The sequence below is a fragment of the Centroberyx affinis genome, unplaced genomic scaffold (assembly GCF_046629955.1).
Source record: "Centroberyx affinis isolate AG114_WGS23_722 - 3 ecotype Tasmania unplaced genomic scaffold, CSIRO-AGI_Caff_v1 ptg002694l_1, whole genome shotgun sequence".
In the NCBI taxonomy this organism is placed as follows: Eukaryota; Metazoa; Chordata; class Actinopteri; order Beryciformes; family Berycidae; genus Centroberyx; species Centroberyx affinis.
Window position 1 is genome coordinate 458,076 of NW_027280872.1, and position 22,590 is coordinate 480,665.

At 42.7% G+C, this 22,590-nt stretch overlaps 1 protein-coding gene across 2 annotated transcripts; it reads right to left on the bottom strand.

The window, feature by feature from the left end:
* Positions 1-716: 716 nt before the first annotated feature.
* scarf2 (scavenger receptor class F, member 2) lies at positions 717-21,956 on the bottom strand. 2 transcript variants are annotated; one of them, XM_071535366.1, is made up of 11 exons: positions 21,194-21,956; positions 17,594-17,652; positions 17,399-17,500; positions 16,603-17,122; positions 15,490-15,708; positions 14,741-14,869; positions 14,260-14,363; positions 12,282-12,396; positions 11,812-11,909; positions 6,083-6,235; positions 717-4,771 (listed from the first exon to the last, which is right to left on the bottom strand). In XM_071535366.1, exons 1-11 carry the CDS (start codon positions 21,301-21,303, stop codon positions 3,522-3,524), a joined length of 2,859 nt encoding a protein of 952 aa, XP_071391467.1. In that variant the 5' UTR covers positions 21,304-21,956; the 3' UTR covers positions 717-3,521. The 2 variants fall into 2 exon arrangements, with proteins under 2 accessions (XP_071391467.1, XP_071391466.1); XM_071535365.1 differs by having other exon boundaries at positions 6,083-6,238.
* Positions 21,957-22,590: the final 634 nt, after the last annotated feature.

Sequence of the window (22,590 nt, forward strand, 5' to 3'; positions counted from 1 at the left end):
ACACAAATGTGCGTACCACACACATGCGTGCAAGCATTCACACACCCACACACACAGTAAGTAGAAAACTGTGTCAGCAGAGCAGGATCCAAAACAAAACCCATGGCCTTCTGGTTCCAATTATCAAGCACATGACCTATCCATCCATCCTTATATCCATCTATCCATCCTTCCATCCAGCCACACTCCTTCACTGCCTTGTGGCCCGGTCCTGGCTATACACCTCTTCTTCTCCTGTCCAAAAGAGCACAGATACGCAGCGCGTGATTAACTCCTTAGCACAGACTTTCCACTGTTTCTCCCCATGAAAGGAGCTCTTGTCCCGCATCCTGAAGGAGCCAAATGAACAGTCCCCTGGTTCCCCCAGGCGCTTTGAAGAGCCGCCGTGACCGACTGACTCTGCAGGACCCCTGCCTGGTCTCTGGGACTCAGCAGCCAGTGGCCCAGAGTCACAGGAAAGGGTCAAATATCAATCAGCATTGGAATGAATCTGTTTGGAGAATAGATTGGGAGATTTATGCGGCGTATTACTTAATAAATCCCTTTCTGCCTCATTGCTGTTCTAGTTGATTGTAGACTGGAATACGATGCTAGGAAGAGGTCATGCCCTGATGAGGCAGAATGCAGACTTTGTGGGATTTAAGTGAATTAGTACGTGGCGACTGTCATTGTTGTAAACTGATTAAATGAGGACTGATTTTTATGTTTTTGTTTCAGTATAGCTACATGTATTGCTTTTTTATTTCAAAGAAGTAAATGAGGAAACACCAATTTAACGACCATACACAAATGGAAATCAAAGTCGCTAATAACAAACCACAACAGACAAAATATACCGTACAATTGCTAATGTTTTTGCAGCGTTTCAAGGCCCTTCTTTACAAATATGCACTGCAAGCCTATAGAAACAGGCACGGGCCAGTCAGATATGAAAAGATATGTTTTTTGCTCACTTAAAATTGCCACTTTATAATCACACAATGTTATGGTTTCAGGTATATGCATTTTTTTCAACAGTGGTATCATAGTAGTATTGTACAATCCTTTCCGTATGCGTTATTTTTCCTATGGGAGGCAATGATAACAATTGGAGGGAACAAGAAGATTACAGATTTCCTGTGTAGCTATTAATGCCATATAATTACACTCTGCGTCATGCAGTTAAGTGTTACACAAACAATAACATCAACAGAGAACAATTACAGAGCCAATGTAAACTTTACAGGAGGGAAGTACTCATAGGTTTGCTTCAGAGCCCAAAATAAGCAACATACAAAAAAAAGCAAATACAACATGAAAGCCAGTTCATTGACACCAAGAAAAACAGAGGAACTAAAAAGGGTCATATAAGCACAGCTTACAAAGATAATAAAAAGTACACAATCTTTACAAGTAGAAAATGTTGAAAAAATACACAAAGACAAAGAAACTGGCTGTACCTTGATAAAAACACAAAGAAAACACAAGGCAATTGTTTCAAATTAGCTGTGAATGTAAAATTCGTATTCTTCAGCACATAAAGTGCCAGTGGCGTGTTGTAATCTTGCAGACATTAAGTGTGGGACCTGTGTCTATGGCCTTTGTGAGTATTTTGGCTGTACTGCTCTCATCCATTGTCCATAGCTCATGTTTTGAGTGCTACTTTCAATAAAGCTATCCACCGATTACTGGAATAAAGACCTTCCTCTTGATGTGAAACTGAATAGACTCAGTTGAAGTATCTTTGATCCCACACCTCTTTGGTTTACTCATTTTAAAATCAATATTTAATCATTCAAGTTGGCAAACCCGTTCAAGGCAAACATGGCTTCTGTTGGTTAAACTAATCCACAGGTGAGGTGTTTTTTAACACTCCGGGCACTGGTACCATTTACTGTTATAGAGTCACACGATGAAACTGAAGCATCTCGTTACATCAGCATGACCCCACTAGCTTGAGATAATATGCTCCTTCAGGGACCAAACATCTATAACACAAATTTTTCACACAAGACCCCAATGACATCAGCATATCATTCACGGGAAATGAGAACATCTCACATGGTTGTATTGGCCTAGTTGCTCTTCTAATGCATTACTAACTAAAACAGAGAAGAAAGACACATGATAGTGGCCTTCAAAATGTGTTTTCCAGGCAAGGTAACTGACTGACTCTATTCACTGAAATTTAGAGAATGCAAATAACAGACATTACTGTGATAATACTATCCATCCAGCATTTGATCTACAAGGTGGGTAAGATATTGTCCTATGTTGTCTTAAAGAAAATCAGCAGAGGGAAACTGTGGATGTTGCTGTATTATGGAAAAAGTAAGAGAGTTTAAAGTGATTTATAAGCATGACATACAGCGAGGACATAGGATAGCTTGGGATTAACATTTTTGGTTTAGTGGTTTAGCTGACTGAATAAAAGCTACAGTAAGAGCATATCCTGGTGATTTGGTGCTAGCAGTAGTATGAAAGAGGATGAAAACAGCCTTTTTTTTTGCACAAAGATCAAAGAGCTTGTTTGGTCTCCAACAAACCATGTCTGACGGAGTTGTAGAAGAAAGTTTTTAAGTCCCAAAATTCAATATTTCTGTGAGGAAAAGCCCTGATATCAAAACTAAAACTCTGTGAGGAATTAAAGGTGACTCAAGCATGAAATAGAGTACGACCTAAATGTAGCATAAGTTGTGTAATTTTTGGTGTGACATTTAGCTGATTATGATTAAAAAAAAAAATCCTTGCTCCGGTAGTAAAAAGGATAAAAACCACCTGCTTTTATAAAGATTAAGAATTGTTTCATTGTTTGTTTCTACAACAAATCATGTCTGGTGAAACTGCAGAAGTGAAATTGCTGATCGACATAAATACTTCAGGAAAAAATAGCCTTGACGTCAAGAATAAGGACCTTATTTAACTCAGGGTGACTTATGGCACAGTATTCGGGTTAAATACTACTTGTGCTCTGCAGTTGGATCCATAGCAACAGTGAGAAAAACTTTAGCAAGCAATCCTCAGAGGACCTAATTTTCTGGTTACTTTTTAGTACCTTCAGTACCTGTGGAGACCATATATAAAAAAATATTGCTATTTTTTAAAAACAACTGCATTACAAATGACAATTATGCAAATTCAACAGCGATTCATACATAAATATAGTGGTGGACATACTGTAGAGGAATAGAGATGAATGAACTATGGATTATGTCTGTGTGCCACTGTTAAAACTCTCAGGCTGAAGTTCTCACAGTTGTGTCCGGCTTAGCCACAGGTTGTGGTGTGAAATCGATACATAGTTGTTATACAAAAGAGGATTCATGAAATGTAATACTACGTAGTATAGAGGTCATTATAGTACAACTCACCAATACGATTCAATTGAGCCCTCAGTTTAAAAGTATTTCCCACTTTCTACTGGTCCTGGAGCCACAGCACACTCACACAAAACATGTATAAATTCCTTGGTTGAAAAACTATGTGGTTCACCCTCCAACAAAGTCATTTTAGTCCTTTGGAAATCCATTACAAACCTTGGCTTATTTCACTATCTGTGGTGGCATAATGGCTGTCTTTTGCTGGGGTGTTTTATTTTCCGACATATCCAAAGTACCCTCCTTGCCTTTCTTCCTGGGTGGCTTTTTTATGGGAGTCTTCTTTGGTGTAGGATCCAACGCGGGGTCCCCCGCCCTTGAGCCGTTCAAGTCCTGCTTCTCCGGGCTCTTGGCTTCGGGGGTTCCTGGGTCGGCGGTGACGGGGCCCACCATCTTCTGGAGGCTGCTGGAGGTGGGCAGCAGGGGCTTGGTGGAGCCCTGCTGGCCCAAGCCGGTGGAGGGGGTCCTCTTGGCTTTCTGCGGAGGTGTGGGCTTCTCCCGGTTGGACTTTGGCGTGGATAGACCATTGGTCTTAATCAGACCCGTCCCCTCGTTCCTGTTGATGCTTTGGGTTTTCTCCTTGAGCTGAGCAGCCAGGAGCGTGGCGGCCTCAGAGTTCATATGAGGGTGGATGACTTTGGGGCTCTTGGGTGGCTCCTTGGGCGACTCCTTCGGACTGTCGGAGCTCTTCTTATCTGAGGAGGAGCTGTGGAAGTTACTAATCTTCTTGAGGGCATTCTGGACGACGCCATTGATGTGCTCCATGTGGCTGGGGCTGCTGTGCTCCTCCCCAGACTTGCTGCCTCGCTGAGATTTGTGTTTGCTGGGGGAGCCGTTGGCGTCGGCCCCCTTCCCCTCCTGATTCTTCTGCTGCTCACGGCTCTTCTCCTTGGCTTGCTCCTTAATTTTCTGCCGTTCCTCACTCTTGGCTGAGCCATCGCTGGAGCTCCTCTTCTTCTCCTTTGGCACCGCAAGAGCCTTCATTACCCCCTGCGCCTGCTGCTCTGGCTGCGGAGACCCCGTAGCGTTTCCATGGATCCACGACACCTTGGGCTTCGTGGATGGGTCCGGTGGGCGAGGTTTGGGCTTGCCAGGTGAAGGAGGCGGCTTTCCATTGCGCTTCGCCTCCGGGGTAGGAGTGCCGTCCCCGTCCTTGCCGCTGCCCTCATCCTCCTTGGAGTGCTTGGAGAGGCGGGCGATGCGGGCGTAGAGGGCCCCAATCGCGGACTCAGAGCCACTGGTGGAGCCTTCACTGTCGGAGGACTTGAGCAGCGGCTGCTCGCTCCCTTCTGGTTTTGTGACACTGGTGTCTTTCAGGGAAGTGTATTCCCCCGCATCCTCCTCACTGGGGACAGCTGCTGGCTTCTCTACTGCGGGGCTAGGGCTGCTCTTCTCCTTGCTTTCATTCACAGACTCTGTGGAACAGTGGCAGATCAATAGGCATTAGTCAGGGATTTATCCAGTGAAGAATTCAAAATAGACCTGCACCGATACCAATTCTTCAGAAACAAAGTACCAAGTACACTATTAAATAGGGCAGTCGATATGAGAACTGATCCACATGTTCAATTTACAGTCATTCATGCCACGTAGTATTGGCCTTTTATAAAAAACAAGTACATCAGTTGTGTTTATTTATTCATCAAATTGATTGAATTAAGCACGAGCCATTGTATAATAATCCCCAATCAAATAACACACATAATGATAATAAAATAGAAAACAGACTACATAACATAGGCTAGAGGATATAACTTCTCTTTTTACCCTGATCAAATACAACTTATTGAGGGACTCTCAGAAACAGTTTATTGAGAGGTTATTAGATACAGGACAGTGCAGTAGGTTATGCCTACAAAGCAGAATGGTATTTAGCCTGCAAAGCCAAGGCTCTTCATCTAAATAATAAGTTTTATGCCTCTGAACTTCACACATAGGAGCATTTAAATGTTTTCAATATGTCAGGGGACATTTCTCCTCCTGCCAGAAAAGTTTTCTATTGATTTATATTCATATTATTTAACGATCAATATCTGGACAGCTTCATTTGTCAATCTGTGTACGAATACTTGGGAGCTAGATCAGCTCTAATACTACAGATACTATCGGTGCAACTGTAATTCAAAACTTTTGTGATGTTTACTGTAATTATTTTGGGCCTGAGGCTAGTAGCTTAAAATCAGTTGTTTCAAAGCCCTTGAACCGTCCATGGGGAAAATAATATCTGAACCAAAGTATTGGGAGAACACAACAAACCCATCAATCAAAAAAGAAAATAAATAGCTGTTTTAAACACAAAAAAAACAACCAAAAAGCCTGACTTGCATCAACTGACTTGCAGGAAACTGATGAAAAGGGAGTTTTCCACTGAACTTAAGGAGTGAGTCACAGCTTGGACAAGTGCCATATGCTGACTTGACCATTCCATTTCCTGTTTATGCTCTCCTTACTCTCAGAGCGAAGACCTGGGCCTAGATGGCATACGATAAGGAGCCAACTATCTTCCTAATGCGATTTGCAGAAGTGGGTGAGTCACTGCACCGTCACACTGGGGAACATGACTGATTCGCGCACACATTTGCGACAGAGCTGTGTTTATATCAGTGTGTGTGTGTGTGTGTGCGTGTGTGAAAGAGAGCATGTACAGGCTCCTTCAAGACAGAATATGCATTTATGTGCGACATTCCAGATAGCTAAACTGTTTATTTACGCCTCCGATGACTCACCTTCGTGGGGCACGCAGTAAACCGGCCCTTCGTCTCCACTCTCGAAGGAAGAGAAGGACTCCTGGGACGACCAGGAGGAGGGGGAGGGCTGCTCGGCCACCGAGGGGGGCTCGATGAAGCTGCAGTTGAAGGTGTTCTCTGGGTCGTGGTGGGCTACTGGGAGGGGGGCGAGGAGAGAAAACAAACGGAGAAGCCAAAAGGTCAGCCAGAGGGCATTATACCGTGTTACAAGAACAACAGTCTGCTCTCACACTCACAACAACAATAATATTGAAGAAAGTGTTGGATGTGGAAAAAAGTGGGTTTGCATGTGTAAACTAGGGTTTGACCAATATGTGTTTTTGAAGGCTGACACCAATATTTTTTGCAGACTTTATCCAGACATTTTTATGTAGCCATAATCAGGGAGGAACTGCTATCATAACGGTGATGAACAACCTAACTGGCCAATATCCAATATGTAATAAAAGGCCAATATCGGCACAATATATTGGCAAACCTTTATATTGGTCTAATGTTACAGTAAAGAGTAATGTTCTATCATGTCTTATTCTAGTCTACTTATTCTGTCTTGGCATACTAATATTTATTTTACATTTTTAGTCCATCTTGCAGTGAATACACTCCCTCAGCTGTATGTAGGTCAGTAAACTTTCTCTCTTAGTCTTAGGACAGTTGTGGTTTCTGGGGGATGCTTGCGGTTGATCTTCCCATCTGGCGTGAACAGTGCAGTTCTGGCCTGAACTGGAACAGGCGTTAACTCAACATGACCGACCACATCAGATGCTCCTGTTTACACACCCGATGACACATGGGTCCATCCGTTTGTTTAGTACTCAGATAAACCCTCTATGGAAGGAATCCCCTACCTGTACCAGACCCTTGGCCAGGAACAAATCCTTGCTCTTTTGCTGTTAATTATTGATGATTTCTAAAAAAAAAAATGCGATCTACTTGCAAGTTTTTGCAGATCTAGATTCTCTTGCATTCCAATTTAAACTTGAAACTAAGCATGGTGACTTGTAAAAAGCACTATCAAATGACAAAGTGCATTTATTTAGCATTTTAGCTGTAATATCCATAGTTTTCACACAGCTTTGTTTATCTTCTCACTGCACCTACTGACACTAGTGTTTGATACTGCACACACTTTAAAAATGCTAGGCATTCATGATCTAAATAACATAAATTCATACATACAACACTTGAGAATGAAATCCGCTCACCCTAAAATTGAAACGTAGCATGTCTGGCTTATTCTTTCTCAGAGCCTCTCTATTGTTTATTCTCTTTCTTCCCTTGCCCATCAGTCTGCCTCACACCACATCCCTGTCTGATTTGCTTTTCTTGCCTTCAACTTCTCAAACAACAATCAGATTTGGTCACGGCCAAAACAGAAATGGGTCAGAGAAGGTGCGTGCGCCGCGGAAATTGTGTGTGTACTGACGTGTTTGTTTGTACAAAGCGATTTTCAGGGACCCAGTTTTTTTTTCTGCTTGAGGCTGCTGAGTTTCAGCTAGTAGTCAAAATTTTAGAAGTTATCTACTGAATCTTTAACTCAGATGCAAGAGCATGCTGATATGCTGGAAATACAGCTCATATTAGGTCAATCTATAAATTTTGCTACACTGATCTAAAACCAGTGCATTTTGTTCTTTCTTTTCGTTGCTGGAATCTTTCTCACATTTATCCAACACAAGTGATCTTGAATAATGTGAATTGCTTGGAAACTTTGAGTTTGGGGGGACCTATGTCTTTGTGTGTGTTGCTATTATAGGGTGGATAATGTCAACACAGGTGCAACTTGTCTACAACACAGTCTACGGTCTACAATAAGCGATTACAGATGTGTGTACAAAAAAAGAATAACAAGAGCAAGAATAACAAAAGTATTTTGATATACTGGCACTATGTGGAGGGGACTTCCACCCAAGTGCACCCAAGCAAGTGATTATTATGGGATATCCTGTACACTCAGATTAAATGCCAGATTACAGTCATTTTGTGAACATGTAACTGTTTTGGACTGTTGTGACTACATGCACTACTCTTATCAATATACAGTTATGTAAAGTAAATTGAATTATAGGTGTAAAAATACATTTTTATTACAAAATTATTCCACAAAGTTCATTTTTTTCCCAAAACATCAGATCTCATTTCAAGATACATATTTTAAGTTTTGGTACAACTGTTGTGATTGGAGTAACTATATAGAGGAAATCAGCTTGGTGTGGATGAGGTAGATTATGGCTGTGTCAACTGCTAGAAACAATATACTGTATACAGAACCCAGCCAAATATTTATCTAGAGGCGTGGAGGAGAAAAGTACAAGAAAATAATTTTATATGTGCTTCTTAAATATGAAAATATTGTGCTCAAATTCAATGAGGGGAATAAATAAATGAATAAGGCAGAGTGTGTGCTTTGTCTGCACTTTTGCCCTTGTGCAAGATCCTTACTGTGCAGCAGCGGTCTAAAAGGCAGACAGTCTGAGGAACTGAGGAATGCAAAACAGCTAACCTATGCAAAGACTTCAGTTAAGTTAGTCAACAAGCTAACACATGGGCATTTTGCGACATTACTTGTATGCAACAGTGAACAACTGCTGTCCTTGAGTGCAGCTCCCTCCAGACTGTGAGTCTAGTGGGGCAGATTGTTCTGCAGATCCCACCCTACATGGAGGCCAAAGCACAACGGGGCATTATTGACACGTCCCAGCTGCAAAGCTGCACTGCAGTTGCTAAGGAGGACACGCCTTTCCAAAGCTGGGGCAGCGGCAGCCTAGAGGTTAGATAAGTGGGCTGTGACCAGAAGGTTGCCAGTTCAAATGCCCCGTCCGGCTTTGAAAATCTGGGTATAGAAAGCGAATGACAAATCCCCTACCCCTTCTGCCAAGGTGCACTTGAGCAAGGCACTCAACCCCCAGCTGCTCCAGTGGAGTTGCTCAGCGGCCAACAGTAGGGGGCTTTGGTAGTATTGGGCAGTTGTGAAAGTAAACAATTCAGCAACTGTTGGAGAACAATTGACGAAGCTTTAAGATTAAAAATCAACACGTTTTGGCTGCTATAGCCTTCATACAATCCTGTAACTATGAAGGCTATAGCAGCCAAAACATGCATAAATGCATTCATTGACATCCAACATGGCCCAGAGACCAATCAGATGCCATATTTATTGTTGAATATGCATGCAATCCTGTAACCCTTATGAACGATGGCTATTGCAGCTGAAACGCTTTGGTTCTTAATATTAAAGCTTTGTCAATTTCTCTCCAAGCAGCTGAATTTTCTCATTTCTTTGGCTTGTTTTGATTCATGCACCTTGGAGGAGTTGCAATGTTCACAAGGTTTCCTCCCAGTTGTGGATGTGTGTAGCAGCACGGATGTGAAGCAGAATGTTGTTGCAAATGAGTTTGCAATCTCAGTTGACTTTCCCTGGATAAATAAAGGTAAAAAAAAAAAAAGCAGGTGGCCCTGCTCTCAGCACTCATCCTGGTGAAGGACTTGGACACACAGAGGAACGCAGCACAGACATGAAACTGAAGGGCATGGAATAAATATGCTTAGAATGGAATGACAAACTCTAAGCACACAGCCCCAGCTTTGCCAAGAGGTGAATATGTGGCAGGGTGTTCATGTAGCTATATTCAGAGGCTAGCTATGCTAATAGAGGAGTAAATGTTGTCTTCCTTCCCTTCTCCCCTGTTCCTTTTTTTCCTTTTGTCTGCCACATCTGTTGCCACTGACCCTGGTGTGGATAAATCACAGTTCTGACACGGGTTGGGGTAAATTTGACCACTTCCTGTTTCCAGCCCCATTGGGCCTCCTCTGGAATGTGTGTGTGCAGGACTGTGTAGCCCCCAGTCAGGGTTAGAGTTTCAAAACGTTGGCAAGCCACGCTTCTGTGGGTAGGCCAACGAGGAAAGCAGAGTAACTAGATTCTGAATAGGACAGAGCGGGAAGCAGAGAGAAACTGACCAATTGTACGCAGTTTGGCTAGGTATTGAGGTCTGTTCTTAAATTTGATTGGTACATGGTGGTCCTGCCTGTTGCCTGTGCATTTGGAAATCTTTAGGGAGAAGTGACGTGGAGAATCTAAAAATGCATTGCTATACTTTGCTTGCAGTACAGACATGTCCCAATTTCTTTTTGTAAAAACATGAAACAGATAATTTGTTTGCAACAGTTTTTTTGACAAAATGTCACTTTCTATGCCCCCAGCACATTGTTTATGGCTTACATGGCACTCTCAAGCTGTTCACAAATAAGCATATTAATGTCCCGCAATGTGATGACAAAGACAACTGTGTTCCTGTGTTGTCTTTTGGTGCAGGCATAATAGAGACAAATGCTGGCTTAAAAAATCAGCTGGATAACTGAGGAAGCACATGCTGCTCAGACATGGAAAAGAAACCAGGTCATCACACTTTAACTCCTTCCACACCACACTGACTTCAACCAACTCCTGTTAAAGCATCATATTACAGTGCTACACGACAATACTTAAGCCCAAACAAAGTTAGGAATGAACTTCAGAAGTCATCCCTATATTCCGACAAATGTAGCGTGATTAATCTTCTCTTTCAATAAACAAATCAAAAGATTTGTAGCACAGTTAAAACAACAAGCTTCCTACACAGGTCTGGGAAGTCTGGAAATGTTTACAAAAAGAATGTGATAATTTCCCGGTCTTGTAAAATTTTGGAAATTGCACAAAAACGTTTTGAAAAGTACTTAAAAATACTGTTTGAACTGTCCCATTATACATAATAACATATTTTCAGTGGTTTTAGACCCCTGTCATCTATCATATTCTGAGATTTGTTGCTGTGAAGAATACTCTTTGTCTATAGAGTGATATAGAGTGGCATAGTTAGTGGGGGCAAATCAAATCAAATCAAGAAATTAAGTTTGAAATTGAAACTCTAGGAACCCTACACAAAAACTGCCCTGTTTACAGTGTGTTGACGTTTGAAAGATGCCTCCAGGGTTTCCGCACCCTCTGCTGTGAAAAAGACTGGGGGTCACAGACAGACCTATCGCAGACCACGAGACCTCCGCGTGGAGCGGGAGCTCAGCGTCCGCCCAAACAGTGCGGCCTTTGATAGCGCATCACTCACCACCACCCGGGCCCCCCGACAACCACCGGCCTTCTTTTAATAACACAGCCTCCTCCTCAGCCCAAGAAAAATTTTCTTGGGGGAAGAAGAGATGGAAACGAGTAAAGAAGAGGAGAAGAAGAAGAAGAAGAAAAAAAAAAAGCCCCAGTTTAGGGTTGTAATAATATGAACACATGGCATTTGAGGGTGCCAAGAATAATAAGGGGCTCTAAAACCAGTGCATTCCTTTCAAATGAAACCCCATACCCGCCTGGCAGCCACCATACACTTTCAACCCTATTCATCTTCTAAGAGGCAGACCAAGGTAGCACCGAATGAAAATACTCTCTCTAATTGCCGCTCATTGCTGTCATTGTCTCTCCTGTGTTGAGCTGTAGACACTAAGGATGATTCAGAAGAATTGAGAGGCGTTGAATATATTCTCTGCAACATCTCTGCATTGTATGTCAAAATCCTTACATCCATGTCCTATGCTTGTTAACAAAGCAAAGAAAGGCTGAGCTGAAGCAGATCATGTTGTACAAGCAGCAGAAAGGAAGATTACATAAAATGCAGCAGTGTCTGGCAGCGTTGCGGCGGGATGTGAGGAAGAGTTTTGGGGCTTACCGACTACTTTGGGCAGTTTCTGTCGCCTCAGTGGAATACGGGGGAGTTTGGTGCTGATTCGGCTGAATCGTCCGCACAGGATCCGCTTGGCTTTTTTGCTGTTGGTAAAGTTGTCTTGGTCAGGACTGAAAAGGGATGACGCCATGGAAATCCAACTGAATCATTCAAAAGAGGCACATTAAGCGTGGCTCTGTGCCTCATCCAGTGGGCTTAGGGGCTACTCACATTGCTACTCGCACTGTAATGTCAATACATAAATGTGCTTAAAATACAATTTATATGCATTTATTCTTTTAACACCCTGGTACCTACGAGAGAGAGAGAAAAAAGAAAATATTTTCCCCCTATTACAGTGCGGAGTCGTATGCATAAGCGTATTTTCACGACCAGGCTAAGCCGCCCACTGGGAACTCAAGACCCCATCCCATCATGCACCACTGCGCCAGGCCGGTCACCTGTCTGTCACTCACTTGTGGTCGTCTTTGTGTCGACAGAGGCAGCAGCAGCACAGCAGCGAGAGGAGGACAATCAGTAAGAAGGAGACCAGGGTTCCCGCCGCGATCACACCCATCCGCTGGTTGGGCTCTGAAAGACGAGACGCAGGGAATTCTGGGTGTGCCACACTGGCGCAGTGAAGCTCTGAGTGCCAGTTTCAACAAAGCTCTCTCTCTAAGAACACTAACACTAAAGGCCTGGGCATAGATTATTATTATGATATCCGATATTAATACACTCATATCACTGGCATATGGAGTAAGTGATATATTACATCACTGTCTTACTGTATGTATATGATCTTTAACAATGTGATATTTAGCTCCAGTGACAAAGATACTGTATGGCATAGTGTTATCAATTGCTTCTCAATAGATGCTTGACATTAGGGATGCACCGATCAGATTTTTTGAGGCCGACACCAATATCCAATAATTTCCCACCCATATTGGCTGATACCGATATGCATTTTTGTAGGAATCTTAGTACAAATGCAGGTGAAAAACAGGTTAAGCTTTTCAGACATGCCTATCTTAAGATAATTAAGTGTTTTTTAAACAAAAGACCATGTTAGTTTTATTCTGTTGGTAATCTGACAGTTGTATTAAGTGACGCACTCCAAGAAAAAAAGGTCAGAAAAATGCCAATCCCACAATCGGCAGTAAAAATAATATGTGACCAATACCGATATTGCTTTTTAAAGCTGATATCGGCCGCTACTGATCCCGATGCCAACATATCGGTGCATCCCTACTTGACATGTAAAGCATCTCTGTGGAAATGTGATTGCAACAGTGTGAAATTCGCCACCTGTAAACTCACCATTAATCTTATCTCCCTCATCGGTTATTTCCTGCAAGCAACTTCCTTCCCTCATCCCGTCTTCACTACGCTCCCCTTCACCATAACTCATCGATGATTTATTAGCACCCCTCCCCTCTTTAAGCGGGATACACCCTAAAGAAAATGAGCGCTCTATTGCATAAATACGGACAGCATTGGAGCCATACTGCATTATGGCGCCCGTGAGGAGGGATGACACCAGCAGTGGGACAAGTCATTAGTTAAAGGGGTAAATAGCGTCACACAAGGCTGAGATGGATGGTCGACGCTCTGTACGTCTGGATAAAGGAAAGGGAATCTCGTGGTGGGGTGGGGGGTGGGGGGGGGGGCAAGTGACGGGACCCTGTGACATCACTGACCAACCTGCTGCCGCCCAACAGGTCCACTGGCCGAGATCCATAGTGACCTCTGTTTCCTAAACTACGCCGTTCCCCCTGCCTCCTTTCCTATCGCTTCCTCTTTTCTTTTCAATCTCTCGACTTTTTCCTCTGCGCTAGTCAACTCTCTCTCTCTCTCTCTCTCTCCCTCCCACTATAAGTTCTCTTTTTCTCTTTCTCCTTCTCTCAATCCCCCTCTTTCTTTCGGTCTCTTTCTTCCTTCCTCTCTCTCTCACTCTCTCTCGTACCCCCCCCCCCCTCCCCCCACCCCCTCCCCCTGCCTCCCCCTCCTTCCTGCCTCTCCGGCTGGACAGGAACAGAGCCAACAAACACAGCCATAAAAAGGACACCGGTCTGGGTCTGGAAACACTATCAAGGCCCCGCTATGTTAACTCTCCCGCTACACACACTGACCTGAATAGATGTGTGTTTGTTGGTTCTCATTGTCTCTGGCCAACTAACTTTCTGTACACAAGCATCACCGGTGGCAAACCTATCTATTTGGACAGACAGTTCAGGCCTACATTTTTGCTGTATATGTAATATGAAGAGATATGTTGTTTTCCTCTCAAAAAACACTAACTCTTTCCAAAACGTCACAGAAACTCAATTGAATCATCACAACCACATGGCTTATGGTCGACCTTACATCGATATGCCAGATACAGAACTGCACAGCCGAAAAAAAAAAAAAAAAAAGCATGTTTATCAAGAACAAAGTAAGCTTTCTCACGGAGATTGCAGGCACCGGACACAGGATCACAGTTCTTGTCATGGCAGGGGCAGGTTTGGTTACAGTTCACTCCGTACTGACCAGGCTGGCAGGTCATATTGCAGCTTGAATAGAGAGAGGAGACAAAAACAACATCTGTTGACTGTTCATTCCAAGTGAGAGATACACAAAATGGGCCACAGCAAGAGAGAAAAGGAATAGAAGGGATCGGTGTAGCTGAGCCAAGTAAACTTTTTCCTGTGATTGAAGCCTCTTTTTTTTTTTTTTTGTTTGTAGGAATTTTACTTTGCTATTCCAGGAGCATGCTTTATCAGTGTCTGTGAAAAACACCTCAAAACACAAGCACGCTCCTTCAATACCCAAGAGATAAGAGTGAGTGACAAACATAGCGTGACAGCCATTGGGCCTCTTCTCTGTGTGTTGAAGAGCTGACGAGGGCGTAAACATGGCGTGTTCGGGTGCGAAGCGTCGTGCGACTTACTAGGTCCCGTAAAACCCCGGGTCACACAGGCACTCTCCGGTGACAACGTGACAGACGCCGTTAAAGCAGTGACTGCAGTCGTTCTCACAGTTCTCGCCATACGTGCCGTTGGGGCAGCGCACCTCGCACCTACCACACACAGAAGGAATGCCTTGATTACAGTCATTATCAAGCTAGGGAGTATGAGTCATGGACATTATCACAGTGTGCAGAATGGTATTACAGCAGCTACTAGTTAAAGGCACTGCCATTATGTTTTTAACTTTGGGAAATTATAAAGCAGCATGTGTGAAACGGGCTGACTGAACAACTAAATATGAACAATATGTTATGCTTGTGCTTCTTTTGGAAGTTTGGAAGTGCTACTGTGTGTGTGTGTATTAGGGATGGGACTATATATCGCAATTCAATATATCGCAATACAAAAATGTGACAATACGTATCGTGGGGCAGAAAAATTAATTGTGATGTTAGCTCCATTTTCTTCTGCTGTAGTAATCACAAATGAGACATCTTGCCCATCACAATTTCACAAACTCTTCATTGAAGTTATATTATTTTCACTTTGTAATGACATTTAAATTGTTTACGTTCTAGCAAGCCAATGCCATTGCTAGGAAGATTTGTGGCTCAGAAATCAACATAATTCTGCACAGTCAGACTTTGTTGTCACTTAACTTTTATTTATTACATCGTATCGTGGTCATATAAGCATATTGTCCCATCCCTATATGTGCGTGTTTTCTTACCTGTCCCCGATCCAGCCGGGGTTGCAGTGAGAGCACTTGCCATGAATGGGGTCGCAGTGGTGACCGTCTTTACAGGTGGGACACACTTCCTGGCAGTTTTCGCCAAAGAAGCCCTTGGAGCAGAGCTGATCACACCGCGTCCCGTTCCAGCCTCTGTCGCAGGTAATGCAGCGTCCCTCGGTCACCTTGCAGGGCTGCTGGCCCTTGCAGTGTCCACACCTAGGGTCAGCCAGGGAACACAGGAGAACTGTTTTTGTCTTGTTTACTTTGAAATTCTCATTGTCTATCTCATTTGTATGTTTTGAAAATAGCCAAGAATCTGAAACATAAACCGAAACACCAGTATTTTCACATTTCAATGATTTTCAGCTTTGATTTGTTACACATTTAATTCATATCATCACGTGTAATTCATATCATCACAAGTTTTTCTTGTCATTTTTTAGCACTTTAAAATTGTTCAAAGAAAAGTGATTTTGTTAAGAAAAATAGATGTCAGTGTGCAGAATTTACTGAGTTTGAGTATGATGAAAGGTTTTCACCAATATTGTACTTGATTCATGGACCAAAGATTACCCAGAGCTCTAAAATACCTTGTTTAGAAGTTTAGAAATACATTTTGAACGCCTCTCTCTCTTAAGCAATTAATTGCAGCCTCTGCGATTTGGAAATTGCAGAAGTTCCTATTGTGATTTCGAGTTTTTTTCGATTAATTGTTCAGCTCTATCACATAGTCAGAGAAGGAGATAAACAACTTAACTGTAACCATGTTCTTTTTGGTCTCCGGCAACTCTGTATCATGAGAACAGCGCAGTCCATGGAAGGTAAAGCACTTAACCTGAATTGCTTTAACATGTTGGCTGATGATTGTGGGATAATGCGAATACCAATTCCCAAATCTCACTTTAATATTACTCCATTGAGTAACATGTTCAGATATTTTAAGGGTTATCAGCTGCAGCATACATCAAATCTTATTTCCTATCAAAACCACAAAACCGCACCGTAATACGGATCAGACAAGGCAACTGGACATTAGGCATCTGTAAAACTGCATGTTTCCTGTGTTTTTGAAACGGTACATTTGCTCTCTGGTGAGTTTTTTTCTCCCACCTGTTCCTGCAGTTTTGTCCATAGAACCCGGCAGGACACGGTTCCCTGCAGAACTTCCCACGGTAGCCTGGTGTGCAGGTACACGAGCCGTCCGCCTGGTTGCACTTGCCGTGGATGCACTGACAGTATCGTTCACACCGCGGGCCCCACAGCCTCTCCCGGCACTGGCAGCGTCCCGTGAACTGATCGCACGGTGAATTATTACAGTTACACTGGATTGCACAGTTCCGCCCCGTCCAGCCAGGGTTGCACAGGCAACGGCCCGTCATCGCATCGCACACCGAGTTGATGCTGCAGTAGCAATTGTTGTTGCACTGGGGACCCCAGACACCAGGGTGGCATGTGCATTTGCCCGTGTCTTGGTCACACTTGCCCTTTTGGCATAAGCAGGCATTCTCGCAGTTAGGTCCCCAGCGGTTGTGGTTGCAGGTACACTCGCCTGTCAGGTCGTCACACTGGCCGTTGGGGTAACATGTACATTTCCCCTTGCAGTCAGGGCCCCAGAACTGGGCCGGGCACTCTGTAAAAAAGACAGCGCTGTAATCAGCAAATAGGCAGAATTTCTTCTGACTTCTCACATCTCCTAAAAGACCCCTAGTGCAGTACATTTCATTTTATCTCTTGTTTTAGAAAATGCGTTTTGACAATTTTAGTGAGAGTTAAAAATGCTATTTACTCAGTGGAATTCAATTGTTTATGTCATTTGACCTTTAAACACAATAGGCGCGAGGCAAGCATTATAAAAGGTTAGAAATGACAGAAAGAAAAAAAAAAAACACATAAAAAATTCTCTTACTGGTGTCACAGCTAGCTCCAAAATATCCATGGCGACAGCGACATTCATTGGGCCTGACACACACCTCATTTTCCTTGCAGGTAAAGTTGCCTTCACAGAGAGCTGGGGTGAACAAGTACATGCCACATTATTCAACTGGCTCGCACATTGGATAAAATATAAATTGAAAAATGTTAGCGCTGTAGGGCTACATACGTGTCAGGCATTCATCCCCTAGCTGCCCCCATCCATTGCAGCACACAAATCCTGATGACCTGGAACAGAAGTTGTGAGAAAAAGAGTCAGTTACGAAAGAGGACAGGGCAGCTGGCTGACACAGTACAGTAAAACAAACACATAGCAAAGCTAAACACACCGTACACACCACCAGCCCAACTCATGTATGGCTCTTTTGATCTCACAGTATACTCATTGATGTGGCTGATGCTGAATACTCAAGAAGTATGCGGGGCATTGTACATAACCCATATGCTTAGCACATGGGTGTATAATTATATGAATATGGGTAATTCACATCCACCAAACATACACACTCAAAGCCCCCTTAACCCCTTAACCTTGCCCAGTTTGACAGCATCCAACACTTAAGAGAGCGGCCGGACTTTTGAAATGTTAACCCTCTGAGATTATGCCTGGCTGAACAGCAGGCACATGCAGACAGTTGTTTTGGGTGTGATTAGCATTGCCGGTGAAAGCTAGCGCTATGGAGGAGGAGGAGGAGGAGTGTGAGTATTCAGAGAGGAGGTTTTTGCAGCCAAGTTTTGAGTCTGTCAGGAAAGGACGGATGCGTCTCCTCTTCCTCCCACGCCTGTGACCTCTGGCGGGCCCCCGCAACACGTTAACTTCCCCCAAAGTGTTTGAAGATGGCAGTCCGCCTTCAGTCAATGAGCAGTGAGCAGCACACCGTTTCTTATCCTGCCAAACCAGGCGCGTGGTGAAGATCACGCTTCTAACCTCTGTATGCTTTAGCTAAAGACTTGTTATGAAAGGGAGAGGATTTCAAAATAATAAGGCTTTCACCGCAATATATTTACATTAGGGACGGGACGATATGCTTATCTCACGATATGATTCCATACGCAATATGGGGTTCACGATTCAATACAACCACGATACGGTGTAATAAATAAAAGTTCTGACAAAGTGCACAATTGTATTTCTGAGCCACAAATCTTTCTAGCGATGGCACTGGCTTGGTAGAAGGTAAACAACAACTTCGAAGTGTACTACAAAGTGTAAATAATATAATTTGGATGGAGAGCTTGTGAAATTGTGATGGGTAAGCTGTCTCATTTGTGATTACCACTGCAGAATAAAATGGAGCTAATATTCCGATTATTTTTTTCTGCCCCACGATACGTATTGTCACTTTTTTGTATTGCGATATATTGAATTTCTATATATCGCACCATCCCTAATTTATAGTGCCGCATTCAACTTTTTATTTTCTGCAGACGCATCTGCTGCTCCTAATCTTGACAAATTCCAGTCAACATGTATGGAGTTGACCCTGCTTGACCTTTTAACACACAGCCAATCCATGTCAGCACTAAGGAAGAAAGATTGTATTCTTTATGTTGTGTGCAACTCATTTGGTGTTTTGAACCAAAGCTGAATTCCCTGTGTGCCTTTCGTTATTACATACAGAATTCATCAACTGCCTTTGCCAAGTTCTTCAGTGACTGGTGTTAATTCAAAAACACATTTCTCTGCATCAACACTGAAAACATCACATGGATAACAACTTCTCACTTTCCCAGACAGGCTTTATGGAACACTGGATTGTGAAAAACAATGAGTGTTGAAGACCTCTTGAAATAGCAGAGTTTGTCAGCTCCCCTTGGATTCAGTGGTTGATTTGGTAATGTGAGGACACAAAAAGGAAATGCTGACTGGTGATGATAAATGCAAAACTACTTCCTTCAATTCATCATGCAAATCAAGTCTAAAAAGGATAAAACATAATGGTCAAATGAAAAAAACAAGCGAGTGGTGAGTGGAAAGCTTGCTGCAATGAATGAATGAATATTGAAAGGAGGGCAAAATGTCAAATCTGCAGTGGAGGATAGTTTATCACAATGAAAGCTTCACAAAGCGGTACAATAGAGGTTATAAATCTATATAGGCTAGTAAATGATGAACATTGCATTGCACAATGAAGCAAAGTCACTGGATCGTATGGGATGAGAGCACAACTTCAGCTCGGAAGAGCAGCTCTTGATTGTTTTACGTTTCAGTCTGACTACACTGAAAAAATGCAGAGTGTGGCTCTTAAGATAAGCTATTTTCACTTTTTGCTCCAGGAACTCTCCAGCTATAACCACATAACAAATTCCACTGGTTTAGTCTCCCTGCTTGTCTGTTCCACAGTGTGTCAGTGAGGTCAACTGGACTACAAGAAACATGAGATACTTTCACATGTACAATGAGCACATGATTTCTATCATAAATCTGTCATAGCGTGTCGGCCTAATGCGCAGAAAGAATTACAATATGGCAACAGAATGAGTGCTTTTTGCCCACCCCCAATTGCAAAATTCATGTTACTCCCAACAGCCTTGGACACCTCAGTCAGCAATTGCGGACACAAAGATTTGTCTTCGAACACTTCTAACCAAAGAACCAAGGCTGTAATCTGTGTGGTCACCAAGAAAGGCTTTTTGGACCTGATACACTGAGTGGAAGACTGGATTTGTAGACTCCTAGAATACATTTTTGTTTCAATTTTTTCCACCTATTTGAGCTTAAGAAACTACCATCTGTTAAGCAAAAATATGCCTATATAGCAGGAACATCACCCTGGGTGCTGCTGTCACAGCGTCTTAAAAGCCAGTCTCTCCTATTAAGTGTCAGTGCAGCAGCTCCACAAAGTGAGGTGTTCAGGATCATAGGAATAACCTGTGACTTCTGCTTTAAGGGGAATCATCTATTTAAGGTAGAAACAGTGCAGTGCTATGATTCTGACAAATGCTTTATGTCTCAGGCACCACAACATCCCATTAGTTTCCTCCAAACTCCCCTACTGCATGTTTAAAAGTGTACTGTGAACTATAATGCCTAATATGTGGTTGGGGTTATCAGCAGATGCCACGAGTGCCTTGCAGGTCAATGGCAGCGCCCCCTACAGAGCAATGTAAACAGCGAGCTCCAGATGCACACATCTGGATGGCTGCTTTCTTCAATGGACTCCTCCTCCTACTACAGTGGACTGTGAACGAAGAAGTTATACGAAGAAAAAGAAAGCTTTCAAAGTAGAATAATACATGGGAAATAACAGTGCTGATAAGACCTCTTGGCGTGAAAGCAAAATAAATACTCTGAGAGTAAAATCCGTGGTTTAAATCAGGGGTGATAGACGACTCTGTTCCGTTTAGTGAGAGCCGCTATCCACATATTCTGAAGTAGGCCAGCACTGCAAAAAAATGCCCATCTTAACGAGTTATTATGTTTCGCATTCAGATTTAGGCTAATCTTTTTCTGCAAACGCGTGAAAACATTGTGCCAGTGTGGTGAGGTAATCACACTTGTTTCCAATCCAGTTTCACTTGTTACAGGATTATTTTAAAACAAGTGGCATCCATATCTTGAAACAAGAAGGAATCAGTCATCATCAGCCTGGTTTCACGGAAGTAAAACTTAATTTGCATTGGAAACGAGTGAAATTATCCAACTCCACTGGCAGACTTTTTCATTTGTTTTAAGATAAATACGTTTTAAGTCTCAATACTAGATTAAATGACTTGATGAAATGGTTATTTTTGTAGTGTACATGCTGTACGGATGCGCAGTGCTTACCCTGGTACTTTGCACACATTTCTGCCTTTAGGATTGAGTTCTTGGCTGAAACTGGAGCAAACAAATAGACAAACCACCGCAACAACAGCAAAAGAGTTCTTCAATTCCATTGTACAAGCAGCAGCATCCTTCTAGACGCCTTTTTTGCTCCGCATTTCTCCTCTCCAAAAGTTCTCACTGTGCTTTGACCGCTCCGACTTGTTTCACGATCATAATCCAAGAATGTAGTTAGTATTGTTGATAAATTGTACTGGCTTTATAAATAAATATTCAATCCTTATCCAAAAAGAGTAAAAAAAAAAGTCTTGCCACCATCTACGCCATCGACGAACCCAACAGTTGAAAAAGTGTAGCGACAGCAATCCCAAGAGCACGGCTCCAAGAAAAAAAAAAAAAAAGAAAGAAAGTTATAAAACCCAAACTACAACTTGCAAATCAGGGTATTCACGATGGATGCCTTTCCCTCAGTGCGCCATTAATCCCATGAAAAGCTTTAAAAGAAAAAGAGGCCATGATGCAAAGCTGATGGGTCCAGACATTCCATAATGAAATAAAAACAACTTATTCGCCACTAATGTCCTCACCGCGCATGGGAGACTTGTGGATTAATGAGAATCTTGAAGAAGAAGAAAAAAAAAGTTAAAGCAATTTATTTTCCCTTTTCCTTTTTGGTTCTCAGAGGAGAAGTGTTTAATCCATAACTTTTGTCCTCTCTTGCATCTCAGGAGTGGCAGAAGGGAAATTCCTGATTTGTTACTCTATCTTTGGCTTTGTGCGCCATCCGTCCGTGCGCCACCAACTTTACACAGGCCTGAGTGGAGTGCAACAGGGGTCTGTTTTAATGGCCTTGGTAAAAAAAAAAAAAAAAAAAAAAAAAAAAAAGAAGGAAAGAAACTACATAACAATTAGTAATTTAATTTGCCACATCAAATAAATAAGTGACTAATGTAGGCTTAGGATAAAAAGGCATTTCAATTTCTATCTAATGAAATCATCATCATCATCATCATCATCATCATAATCATCATCATCATCCCTACCACCACCAGCTGCACAGGTACCATCATTCCAATTCAACATTGTTATTTCTAAATTTAATTCCTTGAACGCATTGGTTAACACAAACTATCGTGTTATTTAAGTTAGAAATTTTGAATAATTTCACCAATTTTGGTAATCTGTGACGGGGGTGGGTAGTGTGTGTGTGTGTGTGTGTGTGTGTGTGTGTGTGTGTGTGTGTGTGTGTGTGTGTGTTGAAGGGGGGGTAGCAGCAGCAGAGTGGAATACCTTCATGCGGGACAATGGCGCCCCCATCTGTTGACACGACAGAACTGGTGCTGGCACAGCTCTGAATATATTGGCACACCTTTCACTGCACATGCAAAACCTTCTGAAAA